General features: G+C 38.2%; 1 protein-coding gene across 3 annotated transcripts in view; it reads left to right on the forward strand.

Annotated features, from left to right (window-relative positions):
* The window catches only part of LOC127570729 (adenylate cyclase type 2-like), a 390,852-nt gene that overhangs the window by 274,823 nt on the left and 90,864 nt on the right, over positions 1-25,165 (forward strand). For all 3 annotated transcript variants that reach the window (XM_052016520.1, XM_052016521.1, XM_052016522.1), the window contains exons 6-9: positions 4,027-4,176; positions 15,739-15,893; positions 20,111-20,222; positions 20,305-20,432. In XM_052016520.1, coding sequence (XP_051872480.1) covers positions 4,027-4,176; positions 15,739-15,893; positions 20,111-20,222; positions 20,305-20,432 — 545 coding nt within the window. The remainder of the gene's footprint in view (positions 1-4,026; positions 4,177-15,738; positions 15,894-20,110; positions 20,223-20,304; positions 20,433-25,165) is intronic.

A 25,165-nucleotide genomic window follows, 5' to 3' on the forward strand; every position in this document is an offset into this window, starting at 1 on the left:
ACACACCAAACTTATGTCCAACAGAAGAGACTACAAAAAGAAGATAGTAAGAAATGTGAGAAGTCAAAAATTAATTAGGAACATAAAAAGACATTTTGTAATTAAATTATCCAAGGAATAGTAAACAAAATATTGAATTATTCTGCAGGCACATAAATAAAAAGAGGAAAGTTGAGATCGGATTATGAGCATGGACAGGATAATATCATGGCAGTAGCAGTGAAATGGAAGAAATATTAAATAATTACTTTGCATCAGTAACTAACAGAGAAGTATATCATATGTACACAATATCATTAGATGAAATGTGGAATGATGTTCCAACAATAAACTCAAAGAAGAGAAATATGGATAAATTAATCAAAGTTCAGAGGATAAAATTCCTAAATGAATTGCATCTATACTTTCTAAAAGAAAATGAAGTAATACCAGCAGCTGCTTACATGTGTTTAATAAATATTTAGGAAAAACTATAATGGCAGAGCTCTGGCAAAAAGCTAGATAAAAAACTATATTTGAGATAAGAAATATCCTGGGAATCAAAATCAGATTTATTATCACTGATTTAGATGGCGTGAAATTTCATGAGACCAGTTAATTTAACACCATTGATGGGTAAAACAATGGTAGCCCTTCTGCAAAAGAAAGTTTTAAAAAATCCCAGACTAAAAATATTAATAATGAATATTCAGTGTATATCTCACAAATGAAAGTTTATTTTTAAAGGTAAATGAGGGAGTAGATTAGGGGAATGTAGTAGATGTAATTTATCTAGAGTTCCAAAGGGCTTTGGAAGAGGTGTCACAAAGGAGATTAATGAATATGGTTAGAGCATACAGTGTCAGGAAAAAAACAGCAAAATGGATATTCATCTGGTGGCAAGGCAGAAACTAGAGAAAAAGGGTAAAGAGAGTTTTCAGAAAAGCAAAAGGTAGAAAATGAGGCCCCACAAGATGAGTGCTAGGACATTTCACCATTTATTTTAATTTTTGGATTTCGGACTCAGAAACACAGTTTCTAAATTTGCAGGCAGCACTAAGGTGGAAGAGCTTGTCAGTATCCAAGAGGCATTAACAGACTTTCAGTATCAGCATATAATTGGCAAATTAATTTGATAAAAAAATAAGGAGGTCCAAATAAGATTCTAAATGAGTTAGGGGAGCTAAGGGATTTGAAAATGCAATCACAAACCACAGAAGGTAATGTTGTAGGTTAAGGTGAACACACAAGAAAACAAACTAAATTGAAAGGGTTTTTTTCTAGAATGAGAGAACTGAAAAACAGAAGTTAATCTGAACTTTGTATCAAACATTTCTTAAACCACAGTATAAACAGTTCTAGTCATTGTAAAGGAGGTGCAAGCACTGGAGAGGATGCAGGAAAAAGTTTTAAGGATGACAGCTTAGTAATGTGGGGTCATACCTATCAGATTTGAGGAGAAGGCTGACCAGTGGCCCAGTAGAGGTCTTTAAAATTATGATAGACCCTGATTGACACAGAAAAGAAATGTTTCCACTTGCAGGAAAGAGAAAATCTAGAGGCCATCGATATAAAACAGTTACTAAGAGATAAAATTAGGGAATTCAGAAAAAGCATTTTACCTCTAAAATAGTGATTTAGGCAAATGGTATTGATGTATTTAGAGGGAGGATCAAGTAGCACACAAGGGAAAAGGGAATAGAGAGTTATACCATTCAATTTGGATAACCATGTATTAGCCTCAGTGGGGTAAAATGCATGTGTGGCCTGCTTCATTTGAATGGTTTGTTTCTGTTGCATATATAAATTCCTGAAACAGACACACCATTCTGAGTGCTGCCATGGGAGGACAGAGGAAAAAAGTTATAGGATATGCTCAAAGCTTCCTTGAAGAAGTGAAACATCCTCACTGACTCCTGGGCTCAAGCTCATGACTGCTCAAAGTGGAGAATGAGCATTTGGGATAGTATTGACCACCTCAAGGCAATGCATAGGGAATACACAGAAGCCATGCAAGCTACCCACAGGCTTGCCCCCTCAATCACCTGCTGTCTCACCTCTGCAAGAGTCTGTGATTCCCACATTGGCCTCATTAGCCACTTGACCGAAGAGGAACAAAGAGGAAGTTATCCTTGAACCTTAGGGACTGCCTCAGAACAATGTTCTACGTAATTCTATTCAAAGTTCCTCTCTGTTTTGGGTAACCAGAAGGCAGGTGATTCAGGCTGGTTGTCTATTACATTTTGAAGATAGAGCCTCATTAATTCATGGCTAGTGAACTGCAGGTGAAGACAATTATCCTAAGGCATTTTAGTTATTCTGGGTCTTTGAAATATCAACCAACCAGGCCAGCCCGCAAATCAGATGGAGAACTTTGGAGGACAGGGTCTGGGCATAAGGACTGATGTGGTGGTGCCTAAATTGCCCAGTCACCCATTTCTTCCATTCCTTTCAAATTATAACGGAGGAGTAGGAGTAGGCCACTTATCTCCTCAAGTCTGCTCTGCATTAAATAAAGTCATGTCTGACCTGGTTAGAACATCAATTCTACATTCATGTCTATCCCAAGTAACCTTGCAAATTGACAATCTATTTACCTCAGCCTTAAAAATATTCAAAGACTCTGCTCCTGCCATCCTTTGAAGAAAAGAGTTCCAAAGACTCATAACATTCAGAGAGAAACATTTTTTGTCTCATCTCTGTCATAACTAGTTAAACCCTTACAGTTAAACAGTAATTCCAGATTCAAAATTCTCCCACTAAAGGTTTTCTCCACATGGATGTGGAGAAAATGACAGGATGGATGTGGACATAATCTTTTGTGGATCTTCCATGTTTTAATCAAATCCTGTCTCATTCTTGCACCTTATTGTCTACCTGCACTGCACTTCCTCTGTAGCTGTGACACTTTACTCCACATTCTGTATTGTTTTACCTTGTACTACCTCGATGCACTGTATAATAAATTGATCTGTATGAATGGTATGCAAGACAAGCTTTTCACTGTACCTTGGTACAAGTGACAATAATAAACCAATTCTAATTCCAATTCCAGTTCTTCTGTATAAAGCTAGCCTGTCCAGCCTTTCCATTTAAGACAATCTACTCATTCTATGTATTAGTCTAGTAAAACTTCTCTAAACTGCTTTGAATGCATTAGCATCATTCCTGAGATAAAGAGACTAATATTGCACCCAGTACTTCAGATGTGGTCTTACCAATGCACCTACATCACTGAAGTACACCCTCTCTACTTCTGTATTCAGTTCCTCTCACAATAAACACTAACATTTTATTAGCATTCTGAATTACTTGCCGCATCTGCATACGACCCTTCTGCGAATCAGACACTAGGGCACCCAGTTTGCTCTGCATCTCAGAGCTCTGCAATCTCATATCATTTTGAGAACATTAATCTTTTTTATTTTTTCCCACTAAAATGGACAAATTCACATTTTCCACATACTGTACATCATTTCCACAAGTGACTTTTTTGCCTTTATTGGTTCTTATTTCCACCCAAACTATTTCTGCATCCTGGTTTCCTAAACTTCGATCATTCCTCTATTGCACTCAGAGCATCATCACAGCTTCTCCTCCACCTTTCCGAGCTTTTATCTGGAACATGCTCCTGACGGTGAATTCCCACATATATCTTTTGTTGCCATGCTCATTTGGGACACCAGTTTCCATTGCAAATGTATGTATTGCCTGACTCAGATGGGCCTTCCAGCTATCCACTAGCTTACAGGTCCTTCAGAGGGTAACGTTGGCAATATCTCTTATGGGAATGTAAGGCAAGCCTTGGTATTACTGTTGTTCTACCACTGTGTTTTCACCAGCAAACTCTCTCAAATGACTGGAAAAGGCAGAAAAACCATAAGTCAGGTATATTGACCTTTGCCTTTGATTTTCCATAATTTATACCACTGTCATGTGTAACTGTAAACTGGAAGGTGGAGCTTTAATATTGTACTCTTTAGATATTAATGTCATGGGCAAGGCTAAAAATAGATTTTACTGAATTGTTTTTATTTTTTTTTCCAGATCTTGGCCAATGTCATCATTTTCATCTGTGGAAATCTGGCAGGAGCCTATCATAAGCATCTGATGGAACTTGCTCTGCAGCAAACATATCAAGATACATGCAACTGCATTAAATCGCGTATCAAGCTGGAATTTGAAAAGCGTCAACAGGTAACTATTTATATTCCATACCTGACTTTGCACCATATTAAAATTTATCTACCTCAAAATTTGACATTGAGGTGGAGATAACAAGTATATTTTTTTGTTATCTCCACTGTATAATCTGTATCTGACTTCTTGACTTTACACCAGCCATATCTGGCAGATCTAGCACAGCCTCATTTCATTTCAATGGAATCACCGAGCTTCCTTCAGAAGATAAGTCAAGGTAGCTTTATCATTCATTTTTCTTTATTTCAAAATTAGTTAAATAACAGCAGTTTCATGCTTTTTTAAAGAAGTGTTTCTGTTTTTTTTAAATAATTTTTAAATGAAAAATTGCAAACTGTTTCCAAATGTCTCAGCTGATCAGACAGTGTGAGCTCTCAGCCATTCTGTGGGCTGCCTTGTGGAAGGGCCATGGTGATACCAAGAATAAGTTGGGAATTGCTCAGCCACAAAAATTTAGTGTAGCTGCAGGGCTGCCACATGGCGTGATCACAGATCAGTGTGATCTAGCCCGATTTTTAATTCTGTGTATCAGTCTATTTCATTTGATAGTGATCTTAGCTGAGAAATAAGGTTAGGTGGTCAGTCCCCACTTATCACAAAGCATGGGTTGATATAAAATTGCAGAATAGAAAAGGTGTTTTATTGTCAGAGGTCTTAAAGTTTGTCCTTTATCGCTTGCATTTAATATGCAAAACAAAATTGGCTGCACAATGTCCCCTTGTCTATGAAATTTACTTCCATCAATTTTAATGGAAAAAATTTCAGAAGCAGTGTACAAAAGGAAGCCACATTATCGTAAGGGACCAACATCAAATTTCTACTGCAGTGCTGCTTCATCAATGAAACATTAAATTAAACTCTGACCATGATTTTTCTCTATACAATACAGACAAATTCTCCTGCTGGAAGTACTTTCTTAAACTGGTCCTGAAGTATGTCACAGAGAAGTTTAGTAAAGGATGAAGGGTACAAAAAAGAATTAAGATTTTAAATATTTCTCGACCTTTATAATTAAAATTCTGAAAAGCTGATATTCATAGGATAAATAAGGATTGAAGCAAGACTCATGTTACATGCAGTCTTGTTTCAATCATTTATCCTATGAATAGTTAGGTGGCAATGCCATGAAATCATCTATTATCATTGTTACATGGGAAGAGCAAAATCTAGGTTTCTGAGGTTATGATCCTACTAACTCTCCCTTTAGAAAAGGAACAAGAATTGGCATTTAGCAGTATGAGTCAACAGAGACAGATGGCTTACTTCTGAAAGCAAAAGCAATCTATCATGCATCATTTGTAAGGATGACACTTGAGTAAGATGGTTTAAACCCCTACAGGGCTTCCCTTCTTGCCTTTCCACTCTTGACTTAGTACTTGGACATAATATTTATTACCTGTTCTTTAAGTGGCAACATCATGCGAATGAATCATCTCTTGTTGTAAGTTTAGAGGATATGCCTATCAGAGTACAATGATCTTAAGGGTACATGAAAAATAAGAATGGAGAAAATAGATGAAGGAAATAATAATGAGGAGAGTAACTTGCACCCAGAGCAGTGGGACTGGAGTAAAGATTGCTGTAGGAGTTGTAGTAGGAAGCTGGTTGTTAAGGGAGAATCTGAGAATGTAATGACAGAAATAAGTCAGTCATTCTCATGAGGTAATTAAAGTTTTATCGGCAATGCAGCCACTGTGGTTTATGCTTCAGACATTCGTCGACTCAGACACCTTTGCCCACATGTGCCTTTTGTCTGGATATTTTGCTGCCGTCTGGTGGATAAAGCTTTTTGCCCCTCCCAATATCCCTCTCAGTCAAAGTCTCCTATGTGGCAGCTGAAAAATCAGAGGGGCTTTTGCAGTGTCAAAAGAAAATAGTAGTAGTGTTGATAATGTGGAGGGTACAGAATGATATTGATCACTAGTAAGTTGGGCAGATGGAGATTAATCCTAATAAGTGAGATGGTGTATTTTGGGTGGTCAAATAAGGGTAGGACATATGCCATGAATGGTATCAACATAGGGAGTATTGAGGAACAATTGGACCTTGGTGTACAAGTTCAAAGATCTCTGGAGGGAACTGCGGGATGCTTGCCTTCATTAGCCAGGGCATAGGATATTAGAGTATGGAGGTCTTGCTACAAACTTTATAAAGCTTTGGTTAGGCCACAGCTAGAACATTATGTGCAATTCTGGTTGCCACACTATAGAAATGACATGATTGCACCGCAAAGGGTGCAAAGGATATTAACCAGGATGTTGTCTGGGATGAAATCAGAATCAGATTTATTATCACTAACTAATATGACATGAAGTTTGTTGGTTATGAGGAGTGACTGGACAAGCTGGCCTTGTTTTCCTTGGAGAAGAGGCGGTTGAGTGTGGACCTGATAGGGTAGATAGTAAGAAACTTTTCTCCATGGTAGAGGTGTCCAAGACTAGAGGGCATAAGTTTAAGTTGTGAAGTAAAAGGTTTAGAGAAGATCTGAAGAAGAATCTTTCACCCAGAAGGCGGTTGCAATCTGTAAGACACTGCCTGAAAAAGTGGCCGAAGCAGGTACTCTCACAACATTGAAGGAATATCTGGATGAGAACTTGAATTACTTAAGCATAGTAAGCTATAGACCTAGCACTGGTAAATGGGATTAGTATAGATAGGTACTTGGTGGTCATCATAGTCATGGTGGGCAAAATTCACCTTGCCTTCGCAGGTATTGTTTCTTTGACTTTCATCTGGAAAATACACAGTTGATGCTCTTGATCTGGTATCTCTGAAGGATGCAAGCCTTAATACTTTCCTGATTTTCTCATTTCCTTTCAATTAATGAAGGGCACAATTTTGAAGCCTTCTTTGAGAGGCCATATAATCAAATGCACTGTGTGAGAACAGCATCCAGACTGAACACAAAACTCAGAAGAAATTTCAGTAGCAATCTTGGTGTTCTAGCCCAAATGGGAGAATTTAAAAACAAGTTCATACTTTTTATGAATGCTTTTTGTGTTGAGTTTAATGAGACAATCTGCCATATTCAACTAAAGAAATTATTGCTGTCAAGTTTCTAAATCCAGTTTGAATTTCAACAGATTGAAGAAGCTTGGAAAAGTGTAGGCTGATTAAAGGACATGCAGCACCTTTTTCTCAATTACACATAGCAATGCTTCATGAAAATTTTATGACTGCAAAGCAATAAATTTTGGCAGAAGCAATATTGCAGTTTCAAAATTTTATCAGTGCACTTGTCTTCCTATAACTTGTATGGAGGAATTCTGTTTATCTGAGTAATAAATGTTGGCACTAGGTAAGTGATGATAAATACAAAGCTGTCATCATCAATTCATCCTATTCGTATCAAATGGGCAAATTTTACTGGAGCAGGACATCTCACGGTGTGCCTGTTAGTTGGAGTTGTCTTGCAATTTGCTGAAAGTGTGAGTTGATAACACGGTGATAAAAGAACAACCGGATCCTCGGTAAGGAATGGGACAATCAGTGAACCTCTTTAAATGGAGAGATGAAAAGATTGAGAAGTAATTAAATTGAGGAAAGAAAATGGTTTAGAGAGGGGGCAGTCCATTTCATATTAGGTACAGTAGGGAAGGAGGCTGAATTTTAATATCCCTCTGGGTTGGAAGTTGAGATAAAGCAGTCACTTCACCAAAACTTTTGCCAGTGCATTGACAGAGCCACTTTAACAACAACATTTAGGAAATTATTTTCCTGTTTCATGACCAATTATCTGATGGTGCAGGATGGCAATGCACACAACTCAACTTTAGCTCCACTGTTTAAAATTACATTGCCAACCCAACATTTAACGGGTTCCAGAATTGCTGGATAATGCATGGAAAGTGTAAAATAGATGCAGGTACACCAAATGTTCAATGACTTTTGTGTGTTTCCTGGTTGGGTTTGTGTGGCCACCTGGGCCATTCTGTGCCCTGAAAATGGGACTGTTAATTGTTTGGGGAAGAGGCAGAGGGATAAACTGCTGACAGTAACTGGGAGGTCTAATTGCTCCTTTACGTTCACATCTGTCTAATTCAATACCATTTTTATGCAATGTCATGCTTTTCCCTTGCATTTACCATTATCATCCACATGTTCAGTATACATCTTTACTACAATATCTGGGTCTCTATTTCACTGAAGAAGAGAACATAGAACCCAAGGGAGAGGCATAGAACTGAAGAAGGCCCTCCAGCCATTTCCTGGGGTCAATAAACCTTCTGTGCACTGCAAACTAGTGCCCCAGGTTTGATTGCTGGGCTTGATCTTCAGGGCTATCTGATTCCATTACTTTTTAAGCATTGGCCTGGAGGGCATCCTGTATCCCTGATGGATATAGGATATTTCTCCTTCACTCAAGCCTATAGTGAAGAGTTCCAAATCAATGAAGCCTAATCTTTCCCATGTCACATCAATGATTCAGTGCTTCCCAGATTAGCTCCTTTAAGAGGTGCAGACTAATTTTAACTGGTATTAACCCTTTGTTAATGGTGCAAGCCACTAATGCAGCCAGCAAATTAACTGCACAGTTAATGCTGTGTGGATGCTGCAATCATGGATATGAGCAATCAGCATGAGATTGCTGAGTTGTCTGAATTTCACTTAATCATGCATCAGGATTCCCATGCCCAATTTTGGGGCTATCAAATTTAGCACTTGCTCTCCCTTTCAAATTTGTGCTGATCTTAATTAATTCATTTGGTGACATCAAGCATAGTTGGCCGGGTTAATCTGACAGTTAACTACAATACTCCATTGTCAACATTGATTAAATTGGGCTAAATGCTGAAAAAATTATGCATCCCATCTTGAGGCTGAATATTCTAATACACTACCAAGCAACAATCTCATTTAAAGGCTGATTCTTAATTATATGTTGAGCCTAAAATAAAAATACAAGGACTTTTATGAAAAATGCATTAACTGACCTGAAGGAAAAAACATTATATTAATATTCATATCCATTTCTCAGTACTTTCATTTTCATCATGGCTCATAAGATTAAAATATAAATGTATAAGCATTGAAGTATAAATTGAACAGCCACTGAGGCCAGGCATAATCTGGAAGTGTGACGGAATGTACATGTCTGAGGACTAGCTTAGGTTGGGTTGGAGGTCTGATCATCGTTATTCCAGCAAGCTATGGTTGTCAATTTGATCACAACTAATTTCCAGGGCAATGGATGAAGATCAGGGGAATAAGATAAATGGATAGCTTTTTCAAAGAGCTTGTGCAAGAATGGTTTCCTTCTGTGCTGTATTATTTTGTGATTCCAGCTTTGATCACAAGAAATAATATTTTTTCAACTAAAGCAAGCTTGTTCCTTCAGATTAAACCATATCCAATCTGGTGGGACATGGTGTTAAAATACCATGAAATGAATTTCCAGAACTAGAATTAAAACTTACAACCAAATGGTATTGGCTACCAGGATCATATGTAGAAAGTTACTCATTCATAAGTAGGTACATTTTTCTTTTTGAATAATATTAAACGATAATTTCTCCCTATCTAATAGGATCATTTTCTTACAACTTAATTCAACTTTCCTCTCTCCAGAAAAGTCTTTTGAAAACCCAATGATCAGCTGACAAAAATATCCAAAATCCCTCAATAGACCAAACCTTTTAAGACAGGTACTTCAGTAGATTCCCTTTCAGCACTGCTACCGCGGCCAACATTTTGAGTGTAGGTGCCATGTTTTTCTGGGCTGGTATAAAGTTGAGTATTGGTATTTGGTATTGGTTTATTATTGTCACTTGTACCAAGGCGCAGTGAACAACTTGTCTTGCATACCGATCGTAGAGGTCAATTCATTACACAGTGCAGTTACATTGAGTTAGTACAGAGTGCATTAATGTAGTATAGGTAAAAACAATAACAGTACAGAGTAAAGTGTCACAGCTACAGAGAAAGTGTAGTGCAATAAGGTGCAAGGTCACAACAAGGTAGATCGTGAGGTCATAGTCCATCTCATTGTATAAGGGAACCGTTCAATAGTCTTATCACAGTGGGGTAGAAGCTGTCCTTAAGTCTGGTGGTACGTGCCCTCAGGCTCATTGTAAAAGTCTAGACACTAATTTCCAGGAAAAGTTTTAATTCAAACACAGTATTGTTGTTTTCATACTTGACGCCAGTGTTCATTTCAGGCAACCTCTGGGGATGCCTGGGGTTCACCTAATTCAGTATGATGACAGCAACTTCTTGTGTGGACTTCTGTTGTGGACATAACTGATAAATGTAGCCTCTATTTCCTGCCCAAAGTTCCCAGGAAATGTAAAGGCATTCCTATATTAAAATGTTTTAGCATGATTTAAAATATACCAGGTCTAACAGCTTTGTTTGTTTATTATAGACAATTGTTCATTTCACAGTAGAGTGAGCACAGTCTTACTTGGCTAGCAACATCATTGACTGAGCAGTGAGAAGCAAACATTGCCTGGATTGCTTCAGGATAAAATCCATTCCAACATTTCAGCTGCCTCTACGAGCATTTGTTTCCCTAATACAAATTCTGTCTGTATTTTTTTTCTAAATGAGGGCGTTTGGTGAGGAATTTTACAAAGGGTATTTCAAAGAGAAATGGAAAAGCAATCATAAGCTCTGTACAATGAAAATAAATTTATATACTGAAATTGATTTCAGAAAAGCCGTTATAATGTGATATAATTCCCCACGATTAATCAGCTTGATTGAGTCATTAAACCTTAATGTCTGTTCTGTACTTCAAATTGTGTAATATACAGCAGCTTTCCAGGGAATAAAAGCTGAAACCCTCAATACATCAATTAATTTAAATGTTGCCATTTCTACAAGACCCAGGTCAGTCTGATGAAGTAAATGAAACAAAACCATAAATATAATGGGCTAGATTTTCCTGTCTCCTGGATCTGGGAGACTGGCAGTTCCCTAGCAGAATGAGAACAAAAAGTAGTGGAAACTATTCTGCCAAATTTGTCTTCCTCTCCATGTGGTCTTAAGATTCTCACAGGATGTGACAAATGTATCTGGAGAGTGAGTAATCAAGAAGTAGCAATGAAAATAAGGTGAGAACTCCTAAATAAGGCTTTTCACCTCATTTTGTTCTGTGTTTGCTGACAGGTAACCAAACACAGGGATATCAAAAAGATTTTGTTTGTAATCCTTAAATCTGAGAAGCCCAGGGGGCCTAAAAAAGAAGTGGCATTTTTTCTCTTAATGAGTCCTCAATGGAAACTTAGGGCCAAAGAGCTTTGCCTATTGTTGTTCACCTGGAAGTCCAGAACTGACTACCTTACTACCATCGGGGAGGAGGTACAGGAGCCTGAAGAACCACACTCAGCGATTTAGGAACAGCTTCTTCTCCTCCGGCATCAGATTTCTGAACAGTCCATGAACACACCCTCATTATTGCTTTTCTTTCGAACTATTTATTTATTTTGTAATTTATAGTAACTTTATGTCTTTGCACTGTACTGCTGCCGCAAAACAACAAATTTCACAACATATAAGCCAGTGATAATAAATCTGATCCTGACTCTGCTTCTGCTTCTGATAGGTGTTGCCACAGTCACACTTTCAGCTTTCTCCTGTTGATTGGGACTTCCTTCTTGCAAAAATTGCCCTATCACAATAGCTGTAACCATCTGGGTACATTTAGCTTCACCTGAGTTGGGTCCAGTCTCAGCAAAAACTGTGCATGAATGCTTGGAAATTTTAACTTATGGTATTTTTTATCAGTAGAGCTTGCAATTCTGTAATGACACAAACTAAATTACTAGGTCCAGCCAAGACACCAGGCAATAGGGGTAGAAATTTATTGGGACTCGGGTTTGGGCTCTAAAGCAGCAATCTCGTTGTAAACATCCAAATAGATAGGTGTGAGGTCTCAGGCCTTCTCAGAATAATCTGGATGAGTTGTCTGTGAAGGAGCAACTGAGAGAAAAGCTTGCTCTTGTTTGTGAGTTGATCTCAGACTGCCTGTCTTGATTGCAAACGGCACTCTGCCAGACAAGGAACATAAATGAGATCTTTTTTGGCAGGTACTGCAAAAACTGTCCAAAACCACTAGCTGCTGTGTAAATACACCCTAAGTATTTGAACCAGAAAAAAAATTGTTTTCAGTTATATAAATAAAAATGAGGAGGACTGCATCACAAATCACTCAAAAAATATGCAAACTAGAATTCAAATGAGTGGGTTTCATTTCAGGCATTCATACTGGGAGTTTGCCCTCAGTGATCAACTACACCTCTCCTGACATTTTTTTAAAACTTTTATTTTTAATTTGGTTTTGCTTTGAGACCAAAATTTGCATGTTGAAAGTACCTTAATTTACATCTTTCACCTGAAAACATTGTAGCATTAAAAAGTAGAAAAGAATTAAGTGGTATTAACCAATTAGGAAATAAAAATGAACGTCGACTTGTTACTAAGAAATGTCCATTCTAACTTTTTTAAATTCAGCACTGTGCTGTGACCTTTAAATAGAACTGACCGTTCTTGTAAAAATAAAAAGTGGGGGGACTCAAGGAAACAAAGGACTCGGAAGGAGAATCAATAATGTAAATTAAGGAGAGAGTCGAGACTGTTTGGTATTTTTCACGTTGCTTTGAGGTCTAAAGCATGAAACAGGGAACATATGCTGAATTGTTGGACAGATTTTTAATTCTAGGAGCAATGCTAAAGATTGCAGAGTGTATTTTTATGAAATAGAAAGTAGTACTGATAACTGTAGTCTTGTCAGGTATAAATTAATACTAAATAACATGTGTCTGCTTTACACAAAAGGTTTGAATGTATTCTGCACATATTAATTGAAACAGTTAACAGCTAGCCTTAGATAAAGTCATGTTTTGGAGACTTTGTAGTGCCTTGAAAGCTACAAAGCAGAATTTGTGACAATTAGCTTGGTTAGCAAATTAGTCGCTCCATGTGAGGAAGAATGCTTGCAGGCAACATGGTTCAGGAATGGATGGGTCTGCAAAGCTTGATTTCCCATCCATTTAAATTAACAGAGAGAAAGTCAGGCACAGCAGGCTTGCAATTTTCAAATAAGTGCCTCCAGTATCAACCTTTCTTCTCTGGGAGCTTCCAGAAGGGAATTAATACCAGGATATTTTGATGTTTTGGCAGTATGCCTGGAGATTTGTGGTGAAATTGAAACCTCATGGTATGAAAAAGAAAGCAGCAAATCAATTATAAAAGGCAAATTTGTATAAAATTAAGACAATAAATTTTAAACAGTGTAAGTAATGGATTAGTTCTGGTATCTTTCTATTTGAAGTATCTGTAAGAGTTCTCAGAGAAACTCCTGGTGCTCCAAGGTACTCATTTATTAGGTGTTATGTGATTACCCTAAGTAGCCAAAAAGCAACTGACATGTGTGCATACGTGACCTGGGAAGTCAGCGGGAACCACCTTGGAAATAGGGTTTGTGTGAACTCACCTGCTGACTGATGTGAGCATACAGAGCTGGATTTAACGGCAGTCAGTGAGTAACACTGATCAAACACAATGCTGCAATTTTCGAACGCCATGCTTCAGCCTTGACCTTGTCTTTACATAGCACTGCTCATCCCCAAATCTGCATCCATCACCACCATTGCGTGAAGGAGTCCAGATTAGTTTCTGAACTGTTTCCTTCGGCTACTGGTGAAATTGTACATGTTTTTAGAGTTTTCCCAGAGCTGTCAACGGTTTCTACAGTTTTGGCGTGCTGAAGTAATTTCTTTTGATTTAAAATCTTGTGCTTTAACAAATAGTTTTCAGATATGGGTGACCAGATAGAGTCACACCTTGGAAATGAGCACGACTGCAAGAATGAAGAAATGCCACCTTGAACAGGTCAAGGTGATGGCAGAGGAAAGAGGAGGGTGAGAGAATGGCTCTCAGCAGTGCTTCCCCACCAAAGGACTTTCAGAATCAATTCTCTTCTCTCAATAACAACAAGCAGCGATACTGAAGAGGGTGCAACCAAAATCTGTTAGTTGCTACGGATGTTGCTTGACCTGCTGAGTTCCTCCAGCAGTTTGTGTTTTGCTTACTGTCTGATGCTTCTTCCCACCGTTGGTTTTGTATCCATATTGCCACATCCAAGTGAATCCTATGGTTTTATATTTTCCAGTCTAGCAGTTTACAGTGCACTGCTATGTACTGTAGTTAATTGTCTCTCTTTATACAGAGCTTTATCTCACTTCCATTTTCCGGAGGCATGAAGAGTGAGCATGGTTTGCTGACTACTCTGTGGTAGAAGGCATTGTTGACACCCCAAACCAAGAAGCACATATCACTCGCTTAATTGACAGCTGATGTGTGACTACAGATGGTGAATGCCTGTTACGCTGGCAGTCATTCTTGGACAGTCTGCGACTGTACCACTCATATTTAGAACAGCATGGCAAGTCAAAGACGCAGTATTGTGTGACAAGATTAGGCACTAATGATAACACCAATCTGGACCATTCATACTCAAGCACAGCAAGCCTACAGTGATGGTGTGGTGCCAGAAGAAATATTATACATCACACTGTTAGCACCATCAATTTTATGTGCACTACCTGGAGACCTATTTTCATAATGTAATTGGCAGCATTCAGGTCAACCTAGTATTGAACAGGGAGCCTGAAGCAGGCATTTAGTTCTTTCTTTTCCACTCTTCAAATATTTCCTTTATCTCAATTCCATCACTTCTATTCCATCGGCCTGCTTAAGGCACCTTTTTTTTAGCATATACCAGTACGTTCACAATGAACCTTCAATTCATAATCAGAAGATGCTTTTTGCCCATGATTTGGGAGATATAAACATCAGCAAACAAAATACATTCCCATAGAATTTCCAGGCTATTCTGACAGTGTTAACAATAAAAGTGAAGTTGTTCTAACTTGTTCCGTATATTTTACGTTCACTAAGCATTAAAGTAAGAAGTGGTTCACAGGAAAATTTATTCAAAATTATAACCATGGCTGCAGAGAACTAGCACAGCAGGATTTTGATTTTTCTGTCAGATCAACCAGCTCTGGATATAAAGTGTCACTAATAAGCACATGAAAAAGATTAGCTTGTTTTAATGTTAAGGCATAGAAGCTAATACCACATCTCTCAAATTGTAACTAGGTTTGGCACAATTTTAGTAGCAAGATGAAAGACAGCTGCTGAGTTTTATTTTGTTAGATATGTAACAAAAATGTTCAAAGTGGAGAGGGAGCAAAAGCAATATGAAAGAAGAACTTAAATTTGTTTTTCAAATTTAACATCCATTGCCCATTAAAGAAATTAATGTGTTCTCAATTCAGAACTGAGATTTTCTACCAGGTTATCTGTATGACTTAATAGAGTAAATTTAAATGATCATATCAACCTCAGAAATGCAGTTGAAATAAATGAAAAAAAAATGTATAAAATTGTTTAAAATTGCTGTTAATGTCAATAGTAAATTGAGATCCATTGTTTTCATTTCTGTCATACTTATTTACATCATTTCTATGCCAATAGGTACATTGAAGATATGCAAAGGTTTGCCATTACAACATTGTACTTTGTAATTCTCCTTTCTTTCTCTTTCCAAAGGAACGTCTCCTACTGTCATTGCTTCCTGCACATATTGCCATGGAGATGAAGGCTGAAATCATTCAACGATTACAAGGACCTAAGTCTGGTCACTGTCAGCTAGAAAATACAAATAACTTTCACAATTTGTATGTGAAGAGGCACACAAATGTGAGGTACTTCTCATTTCTTCTCAAAAACATTAAAAAAAAGTATACCTCAACACTTATATTAGTCTGTTTCCGCAAAGGATGCTTTATAAAATTATCGTCAATCCAGTTGCTATCAATTGTTTTTCACCTTCAGTATGTTTACTTCTTATGCTTCAGGCACTATATTATAATCATTGAAAATATCATTATTTTATAATGTTATTGTCCACCCTCTCATCTTGTTTATAATGAAATAAATAGAGAATGTGTTTCTGCTTACAGGGTTGGCTGGCCTATTCAGTTTTAGTCTACCTATGGTTAGAGAGATGCCCAGATAAAACCTCAAGTGTCAGGTTCCTCTTTAAAATTTGGAATGTTTGGTTTATTAGAATACTGAGTCTTGAATACCTTTATACTGTTTGCATTAGTGCTTTCCCAATGCATGTTTCTCTGTCACTTCAAGTCTTCAAGAGCATATGTTGCTCTTTCCCTCATATTTTGTGAGCAGAGTGTCAGTCCTGAGAACAAACTGGTCTTTCCACTGGAGATGTTTGAGCATGACCAGAACCTCATTGGGGATGTTGGCCTCAGATTGGATGTTGACATTGGTTCCATATCCTTTTGGAGGATTTTGCAGAGAAGATGTCAGGGAACAAATGTCGGAAACATGTCAGGGCATTTAGAGGTCAAGGAGAAGGTAGCGTTAGGTCTCCTAAACGGTATTAAGATGGGTAAGTCCCCGGGGCCTGATGGGGTATACCCCAGGTTACTGAGGGAGGCAAGAAAGGAAATTGCTGGGGCCTTGACCAGTATCTTTGTGTCCTCTTTGACCACGAGGTCCCAGAGGACTGGTGAGTGGCTAATGTTGTTCCTCTATTTAAGAAAGGAACAAGGGAAAATCCAGGGAACTATAGACAGGTGAGGCTCACGTCAGTGGCAGGGAAATTAATGGAGAAAATTCTTAGAGATAGGATATACGAGCATCTGGAATCCAACGGCTTGATTAGGGAAAGCCAGCATGGCTTTGTGCGGGGCAAGTCATGTCTTACTAACCTGGTTGAATTTTTTGACAGGGTGACAAGAGAGATTGATGAAGGTAGAACTATGGATGTCATCTATATGGACATCAGTAGTCATTTGAGAAGGTCCCACATAACTGGTTAATCAAGAAAGTTCGGATGCATGGAGTCAGTGAAGAATTGGCTGTGTGGATCCAGAACTGGCTTGTCTGTAGAAGACAAAGGGTGGTGGTTGAAGGGACTTATTCGGGCTGGAGGCTTGTGAGTAGTGATGTTCCACAGGGATCTGTGCTGGGACCTCTGCTGTTTGTGATGTACATAAATGACCTGGACAAGTATGTTAATGGATGGGTTAGTAAGTTTGCAGACGATACCAAGATTGGCGGAGTAGTGAATAATGTAGAAGACTGGCGATGGATACAGCGTGATATAGATCAGCTGCAGATGTGGGCAGAGAAATGGCAGATAGAGTTCAACCCGGATAAATGTGAGGTCTTGCACCTTGGTAGGACTAATGGCAAGACCCTTTACAGTGCTGAAGAGCAGAGGGACCTTGGGGTGCAAGTCCATGGCTCATTGAAAGTGGCTACACAGGTAGACAGGGTGGTTAAGAAGGCTTATGGAATACTTGCATTTATTAATTGAGGTATTGAGTATAAGAGTCAAGAAGTTATGATGCATCTCTATAGAACTCTGGTTAGGCCGCATTTAGAGTATTGTTTGCAATTCTGGTCACCTCACTATAGGAAGGATGTCGAGGCTTTAGAGAGGATGCGGAGGAGGTTTACTAGGATGCTGCTATCAGGAGAGGCTGGACAAACTTGGGCTCTTTTCTCTGGAGCGGCGGAGGCTGAAGGGTGATCTATTGGAAGTGTATAAAATTATGAGGGGCGCAGATAGGGTGGACAAGTAATATCTTTTTCCCATTATTGAGTGATCCAATACCAGAGGGCATGCATTTAAGGTGAGAGGGGGGTAGGTTCAGAACAGACGTGAGGGGTACATTTTTTACTGAAAGAGTGTTGGATGCCTGGAATGCGTTGCCTGATTGGGTGGTGGAGGCAAACTCATTGGGGATTTTCAAGAAGGGCTTGAACACATGAATGAGAGGAAAATAGAGGGATATGGGCAATCTCTAGGCAGGAGGGAATAGCTATGTCGGCACGACATTGTGGGCCGAAGGGCCTGTTCTGTGCTGTTCTACGTTCTATGTAGAAACTTTATGTGCTATTTCTTCCGTGCTTTGAGATGCCTGCTGTAGGTTAGCTATGTTTTTGAAGCATGCAAGAGGGCAGGGATCATTGATGCCCAATAAACTTGAGCTCGTTTCAGGTTTGAGGTCCCGCTCTTTTCCTCATTTGGCTGAAGACTGTGCTGATGCACTAGAGGTGCTGATGAATTTCGTCATCAATAACTGCTGTTTCTATAGCTGTCCCATAACCTACAAGACCAAAATCAACCTCAACCCCAAGGGAATGTCTGAGATGAAGGACTTGAATTCACTTCATTCTCTCTATTCTTCATTTAACAATCCACCTAAATCATTGTCTTTATTCTGTCTTTAATTCCATTTATTTTTTACTGCATTGTTGTCTTCCATTCACATTCTTTCTGTCACACCAATTCAACCTCAGTTTTAAAACCTCACCCCTGCACTTTTATTCCCTCAAGGGGGGATATTTTGGAGGAAGTGTGAAAACAAATGATAAATATTAGCTGTTCTAATAAAACACATCTGTTTATAAGTCTGGTTTTGGCCTGAAATGTTTGGAATAATTATAATGAGGCAAACAGCCCTGGAATATTAAACCACCAAGTGCTGGTTGGGTGTAGTTTTTGTGATACTTGCAGTCTCTGAAACACATTTCCACTGAAGGTGTGGATTGCCCAGACTGACAATTAATGACACATGTCAAGATGGCTCAGGAACTCCAGAGAACGTTCATTGGTTCACATATCTAGCACTGTCTAATCAGCTCTCCGGGAAATCTCTTGCCATCATGGCGCTCAGAGTGCTTGGTTCAGGAATTGGTTGTGTGGCATGTGGATGATGTGGCCAACTCATCAGAGCTGATTGAGTGTAACTGGGAAACAATATTAATTCACCTGTCCAGCGGATGGAATTGGAGGAGGGAGCATTGGTGGTCCTCCTCCATTGCTTTGAAGTGAGTATTTGAGTATGACCATGTCTCCAATGCATACAGGAGAGTGGGGATCTCTTTTATTGGAGACCATCAGCTTGGTGCAAAGTTCAAGGTCTTGGTCTTTGAACACTTTTTTTTCAGAATCTGTTGAAGGATGTGGTGGCACACTGGAGATATATGTAATTTTATAATTTTCACCATTATTGTTTGCGTTTACTGAAAGGATGGTTTCATGATATGGAAAACGATCCATGTTTTCTAGGTCTCATTGTGGATCTTGATTTTCAGAGCTATAGCTTTGTGTGGCAGGGCCATGTTGGTAGAGGATCTTTGAAAGGAAAGATATTTTGCATACGCAGCATCTTGATATTTGTGTGATCATTACATTTGAACATTAATTGTCCATCAGTCTCATCTTGAAAAGATGTCTAGCAGTTAATAGCATAAGTACCATCATAGTATTACATGACAGTAACAGTCAATCTACTTCTTTTGTCCAGAGGGCGTACAATTAAAAGTAGTGAGCTGCAAGGATGCCAGGGTCTTTCTTGAAAGAAGAATGCCATAATCATCCCTGCTGTATTTGTCTCCTGAGTGAAAAAAGGTTGCAGTAGAAGCAGCATATACAATATAGTCCTGATGCAGAGTTTCCACCTGAAACGTCAACAATTCCTTTCCCCCCACAGATGTTGCTCGACCCCTGAGTTCCTCCAGCCAATTGTTTGTTACTCCAGATTCCAGCATCTGTAGTCTCTCGTGTCTACAATATACCAGGCAAATGGAAGCACATGAATGCTTGTTTCGCATGAAAAGAATGTTTCAGGTGATGAGAAATAGTGTGGTGGAGGCGAATAATCAACTTTTGTAGTGGTGCTGAAACAATGAAGGAGTGTAATGTGTCACAGAGTTCAATGTGGCATAGTTTTAGGTGTCTAACTTGGGTCTACCAAATGATGTATAACTGCACTCTTAAGTATCTTCAGATTATTCCCATCAATGTGTGGAGCATTTTGCTGTCATCTATTATTATACAAGATGATGGCAGTTCAAATGTTTTAAACATTTTATGTTTCTGCAGTATATTGTATGCTGATATTGTGGGGTTCACACGCCTGGCCAGTGAATGTTCACCTGGGGAGCTTGTGCACACACTCAACGAATTATTTGGCAAGTTTGATCAAATTGCAAAGGTAAGCAAAACTCAGTCTAATGGTGACATACACTGTCATGTGTTGGCATTATGAAATGACCTTCATCTTTGTTTTTATTCAGGAAAATGATTGTATGAGGATCAAGATTCTGGGAGACTGCTACTATTGTGTCTCTGGTTTACCAATATCCCTGCCAAACCATGCTAAAAACTGTGTGAAAATGGGCTTGGATATGTGCGAAGCCATAAAGTGAGTTACGTCTGAAGCTTTTTCACTGTTCAGAACAAGAATAACTTAAAATTGATTTTCCAGCATTAGCTTACCACTGGATGTGTGTTTCCTGTTTGTTATACACTGAGGTGCCAAGTGTTAATGAGGATTTATCTACATTTGTGCTGAGGCTATATTCCTTAAAAAAACATCCTGAATGTTGTAACTCAGTTCTGCAAATGAAGGAACCAATAAGTATACACTTAGCTGCAAATAACATTTTACAAATTATTGCAAACTATATATCATTGTATATCAGTCTTCCACACAAATAAGATATGAAAGTGGACTCATAAAGTTAAAAGACAGTAAAGTGATAAATACTGTACTTAGTAAGTAAAGTGTTGGAGAGACACTAAAAAACTATTCATCATTGCTTGGGATCTTTAACTATTAAACAACCATAACAATTCTACATGGAGAGAGTTTTCTGAAGTGAAAAATATGATCTGCATTCCTAAAGTGGGTTGATTTGATCACATATGAACGGGATAGATAGTTACAGCGCGAGTACTGGCCCTTCAGCCCACTGAATCCACGTGGACCATCAACCACCCATTTGCACTGATCCTACATCAACCATGTTTTTATTCTCCCCATATTCTCATCAACCACATGCCCCCCCCCACCCCAGATTCTACCACTCGCACACACTATGGGGCAATTTACAGTGGCCAATTAACCTACCAACCTGCACATCCTTGAGATCTGGGAGAAAACCAGAACACCCAGAGGAAACCCATGTAGTCACAGGAAGAGTATGAAAGCTCCATGCAGACAACACCCGAGATCAGGATTGAACCTGGGTCTCTGGCATTGTGAGACAGTGGCTCTGCAGTTGCGCAACTGCACCCTGATACAAATTTAGTGTAATTTCTGTACTTTCTAATTCTGTTCTCCGATTTAAAAAAAAATCTAAGTACTTGCTTTTCTTTTTAATACTGATTTGTTATTTGACACCTGATTATTAAATCTAATGATCACCTAATAATAAATTACATGTTAGCACTGTACCTGAATCTGGTATTACCTTAACATCAGCCTCCATCTGTGAATAACTGTATCCTACCACTAAAATTGAAGCCTACAGATCCAGCTCCTAGTCGTGGGTGTTATTGTTGTAGTGTTTATTTGATGATGGGTTGTTAAAAGCAAACCCTGATTTTGGTGTAATATCAGTGATCAATTTTGTCAGAACTAATAATGGTAATTCAGAAATCTTTACATCAATCAGAAATGTTTCAGGTGGTTTACATGGCTGCAAATAAATCCCACACTTAAAAAGGTTACTTGAAGTCAGATAATTCTTTGCAGGTTTACGGATTTTAGCCCATATTGAGAAAACCTACTCTGTCTCTTATATTTGAGTGCAGCTTCAGACTAGACTTTCAATGATGGCCAAAGACCAGTGAAATACAATCTCATCATGTTAATTTTATGCTACTCAGACTACAGCGTGCTAGGCAGAAAGAGTGTGCATTTTTAATCCAAATTACATGCCTTGCTACATTGGTAATGACAAATGATTTGTGTCCTTTACTCACAGGTGTAATTATGGAAATGCAATTAGGGGACACAGCACCTGTATAGGTAATCTCTCTGAAGGTTAGATTGCCCTAATGTGGTTGGCCCAATACAATCCAGGCTCTGGGATTCCCTGCTTGCCAAACCCAACCAAATACCTTAGCATTTGATTTTCCACCCCAAATCTTCACTCTCCTTTGCATTCATTATCTTACCTTCCTCACCGCCCCCATCCAGAACCCCCCAGTCTGATTTTTTTCCTGTCATCAATCTGTCCAGCCCTGATCTATCACGTTCAAGGCTAACAGCCCAGTTTTGACTGCAGTGTCTAATGGTGATTGGTAGCACTCTGCCTCACTGTGAAGGCACTACCAAGATGCCAATGAAAAAAGTGCAAATGCAGTGTTCCTGAGAGAGATGAACTCTGAGAAGGTCTTTCAGCACTCATTATTCAAGGATGAAAATAACTTTAACAGTGTATTTAAAATATGACAGAAGTATAATTACAAAGATTTTATAAATTAGGGTAGTTCTTCTGAAGAGGTAGAATTTTATGTTGTTTCCTTTTTGTAGGCTTATTTTAAAAAAATCAATTGTGAAATTGCACAATTGGCCCATAGATATAATGAAACACTAAAAATCATGGACCAAGCATTCATTTCTATATTCTTTGTTTCTCTGTTACATTGACATTACTCTTGCTTTTAACTAAAAAGGTTTGAGTTCGATACCCACCATAGGAACTCAAATGCATATTTCAGGTAATACTTCAGAATTTGATGAAAGGGTGCTGAGTTTTAGAAGACATGTTAATTGGAGACCATAGTAATTCCTTAACCAAGATCACAAAAAACAGTTATTTGCTCATTTTTTTCTTGGATCATGTTGCTTGGTTGCCACCCTTCCCCCAGTTACAATAGTGATCACTTTCTCATCTGCAAAGTACTGTGGAACATGCTTTGATCTGTTTTTTTTCTATGCCCTTTCTTGTTTTGTTTCCTGGTCAATTTTTCATATATGACCATGTTCAGAATAATTCCAAGGAAAAAAAAATCTTGAATATTTGACTGTTATTAATATTTGTGCTCCCGAGAGAGACTTTTGTAATTTCTCTTTACAATATTTTTATTAAATCCATGAAAAAAAGAGTACATGCATCAAGAAAGAGAGTAAAGATACTACTAAATATGTTGTGTTAAATCATACTTAAGATCACAATACTCTAAATTAATAATCACATGTAATAGTTAATAAAGGAAAAAATTGAAATATTTAATTATTAAAAAAATCTACTCCCGCTACCAAAAACCAAAACTGTTTGATGGAAAAAACAACAAGGAAAAACCCTTAAAAACATAACAATGTCAGCCAATATCTGTGTTTCAGTCACCAAATCAGAGGTTTTGAAAATAATTCAAAAAAGGTCCCCACAAGGTTTGAAAGTCTAGGTTAGATTCAAAAACTGAACAATGAATTTTCTCTGGATTCAGGTATGACATAATATCCCATAACCATTGAGCATGAGTAGGCAGAGTAACTTCCTTCCATTTAAGCAATTCAGCTCTCCTGGCTATAAGAGAAATAAAAACCAGAACATGTAAATCAGAAGCCTTCAAAGTTATACCTTTTTCTCCAATGATCCCAAATAATGCAGTCAAAGGATTAAGTTTAAAATTTATTTTGAAAAGTACAGAAAAAGTGTGAAAGTCCTCTGTCCAATATTTTTTAAGACTCTGACACGTCCAGAACATGTGAATTAAAGAAGCCACTCTGTTATTACATTTGTCACAGTAAGGAGATATATCGGAATAAAAACGGGATAGTTTATCTTTAGACAAGTAAGCTCTATGGACCACTTTAAATTGAAGGAGAGAATGACGAGCACATAATGACGAAGTATTAACCAATTTGAAAATTTCATTCCAAGTTTCCTCAGAAATTGACATCTGCAAATCTCGTTCCCAAGTGTTTTTAATTTTATCTAGTGGCACCTTACTCATTCCTAGTAATCTGTCATAAATATTAGATATTGAGCCAGCATGAAAGGGTTCCAAATTAAAAATTACACCTAATAACTTTTTATCAGGACTCAAAGGAAAAGAATGTAATTGAGATCGAAGAAAATCTCTAATTTGTAAATATCAGAAAAAATGAGCTTTGGTAAATTATACTTGGTAGACAATTGTTCAAACGAAGAAAGGTTTCCTCCAACAAACAGATCCTGAAAACAAGTAATACCTACATTGTCCCACTCTTTTGTAATTTCTACTGTAGAAATCAAAGAATCCTGTAAAAAAAATTCTCCTAATTTGCTTGCAAAATCTAGCGTAACTGCATTGTAACTGAAGCAGACATAAAAAGGCCATATTACAAAATTGTAGCTCAGGGAGCCCTAAGCCATCTAATGTTTACCAGCAGCAGATCATATCAAAAGTAGTACTTAAAATGCCAGAATTATATCACTATATATAACTGCAAGGGTACAAGATGAAGGAAGGCATGCTTGATCCATCTAGATGACTTAAAAGCTGCACCTTTCTTCATAGTTCCATTATGCCATCAATCTGCAGTTCTTGTAATACTTACTTAACAATGACTAAGGACAGACAGCATCTCTTTGGTGCCATTTCACACAGCTATTCCATTAGCTGCAAGAGCACTTGTAGATAAGATAAGAATAGCCTGTGTCTTCAAAATTCAGCACTGCCTTCAAATGTTCTGCCATTACTTTCCCTGATGAATCAACGATCATGATAGTCACATATCTGGTGGATAGCATTGAGGCTGTTAGTGTCGCCACATTTATCTGCTGGCCCATTGTATAATAAAAGAATGACACACCTTCCGAATGGTGCAGTACTGCTGTATTTCCACAGTAAAAGGAGTTCATTGATGTCAACCATGTGACCCTTGAGCAATTTCATTACATGGCCTCTTAGAATTATAGGGCTTAAAATTGTATTGCCCATAGAAACAAGCACTAAAATGGTGCTCTGTGGGGACTTTACAACAATCTTCCCTCTCTCCTGCAGGGAGTTGTTCACAACTGCTGGCAAAGGTGGTCCATCAAAGCCCAGCAGCTCAATCGGTTACAGTAAAGAGTGTAGGCAATTATGGGCTTGTTTGCAATGGGGCTACTGGTCAATTGTAAAGCACTGAGAGTGACAGTGTGCTCACATCCAATCCAC

Source organism: Pristis pectinata, chromosome 5 (genome assembly GCF_009764475.1).
Source record: "Pristis pectinata isolate sPriPec2 chromosome 5, sPriPec2.1.pri, whole genome shotgun sequence".
Lineage (NCBI taxonomy): Eukaryota > Metazoa > Chordata > Chondrichthyes > Rhinopristiformes > Pristidae > Pristis > Pristis pectinata.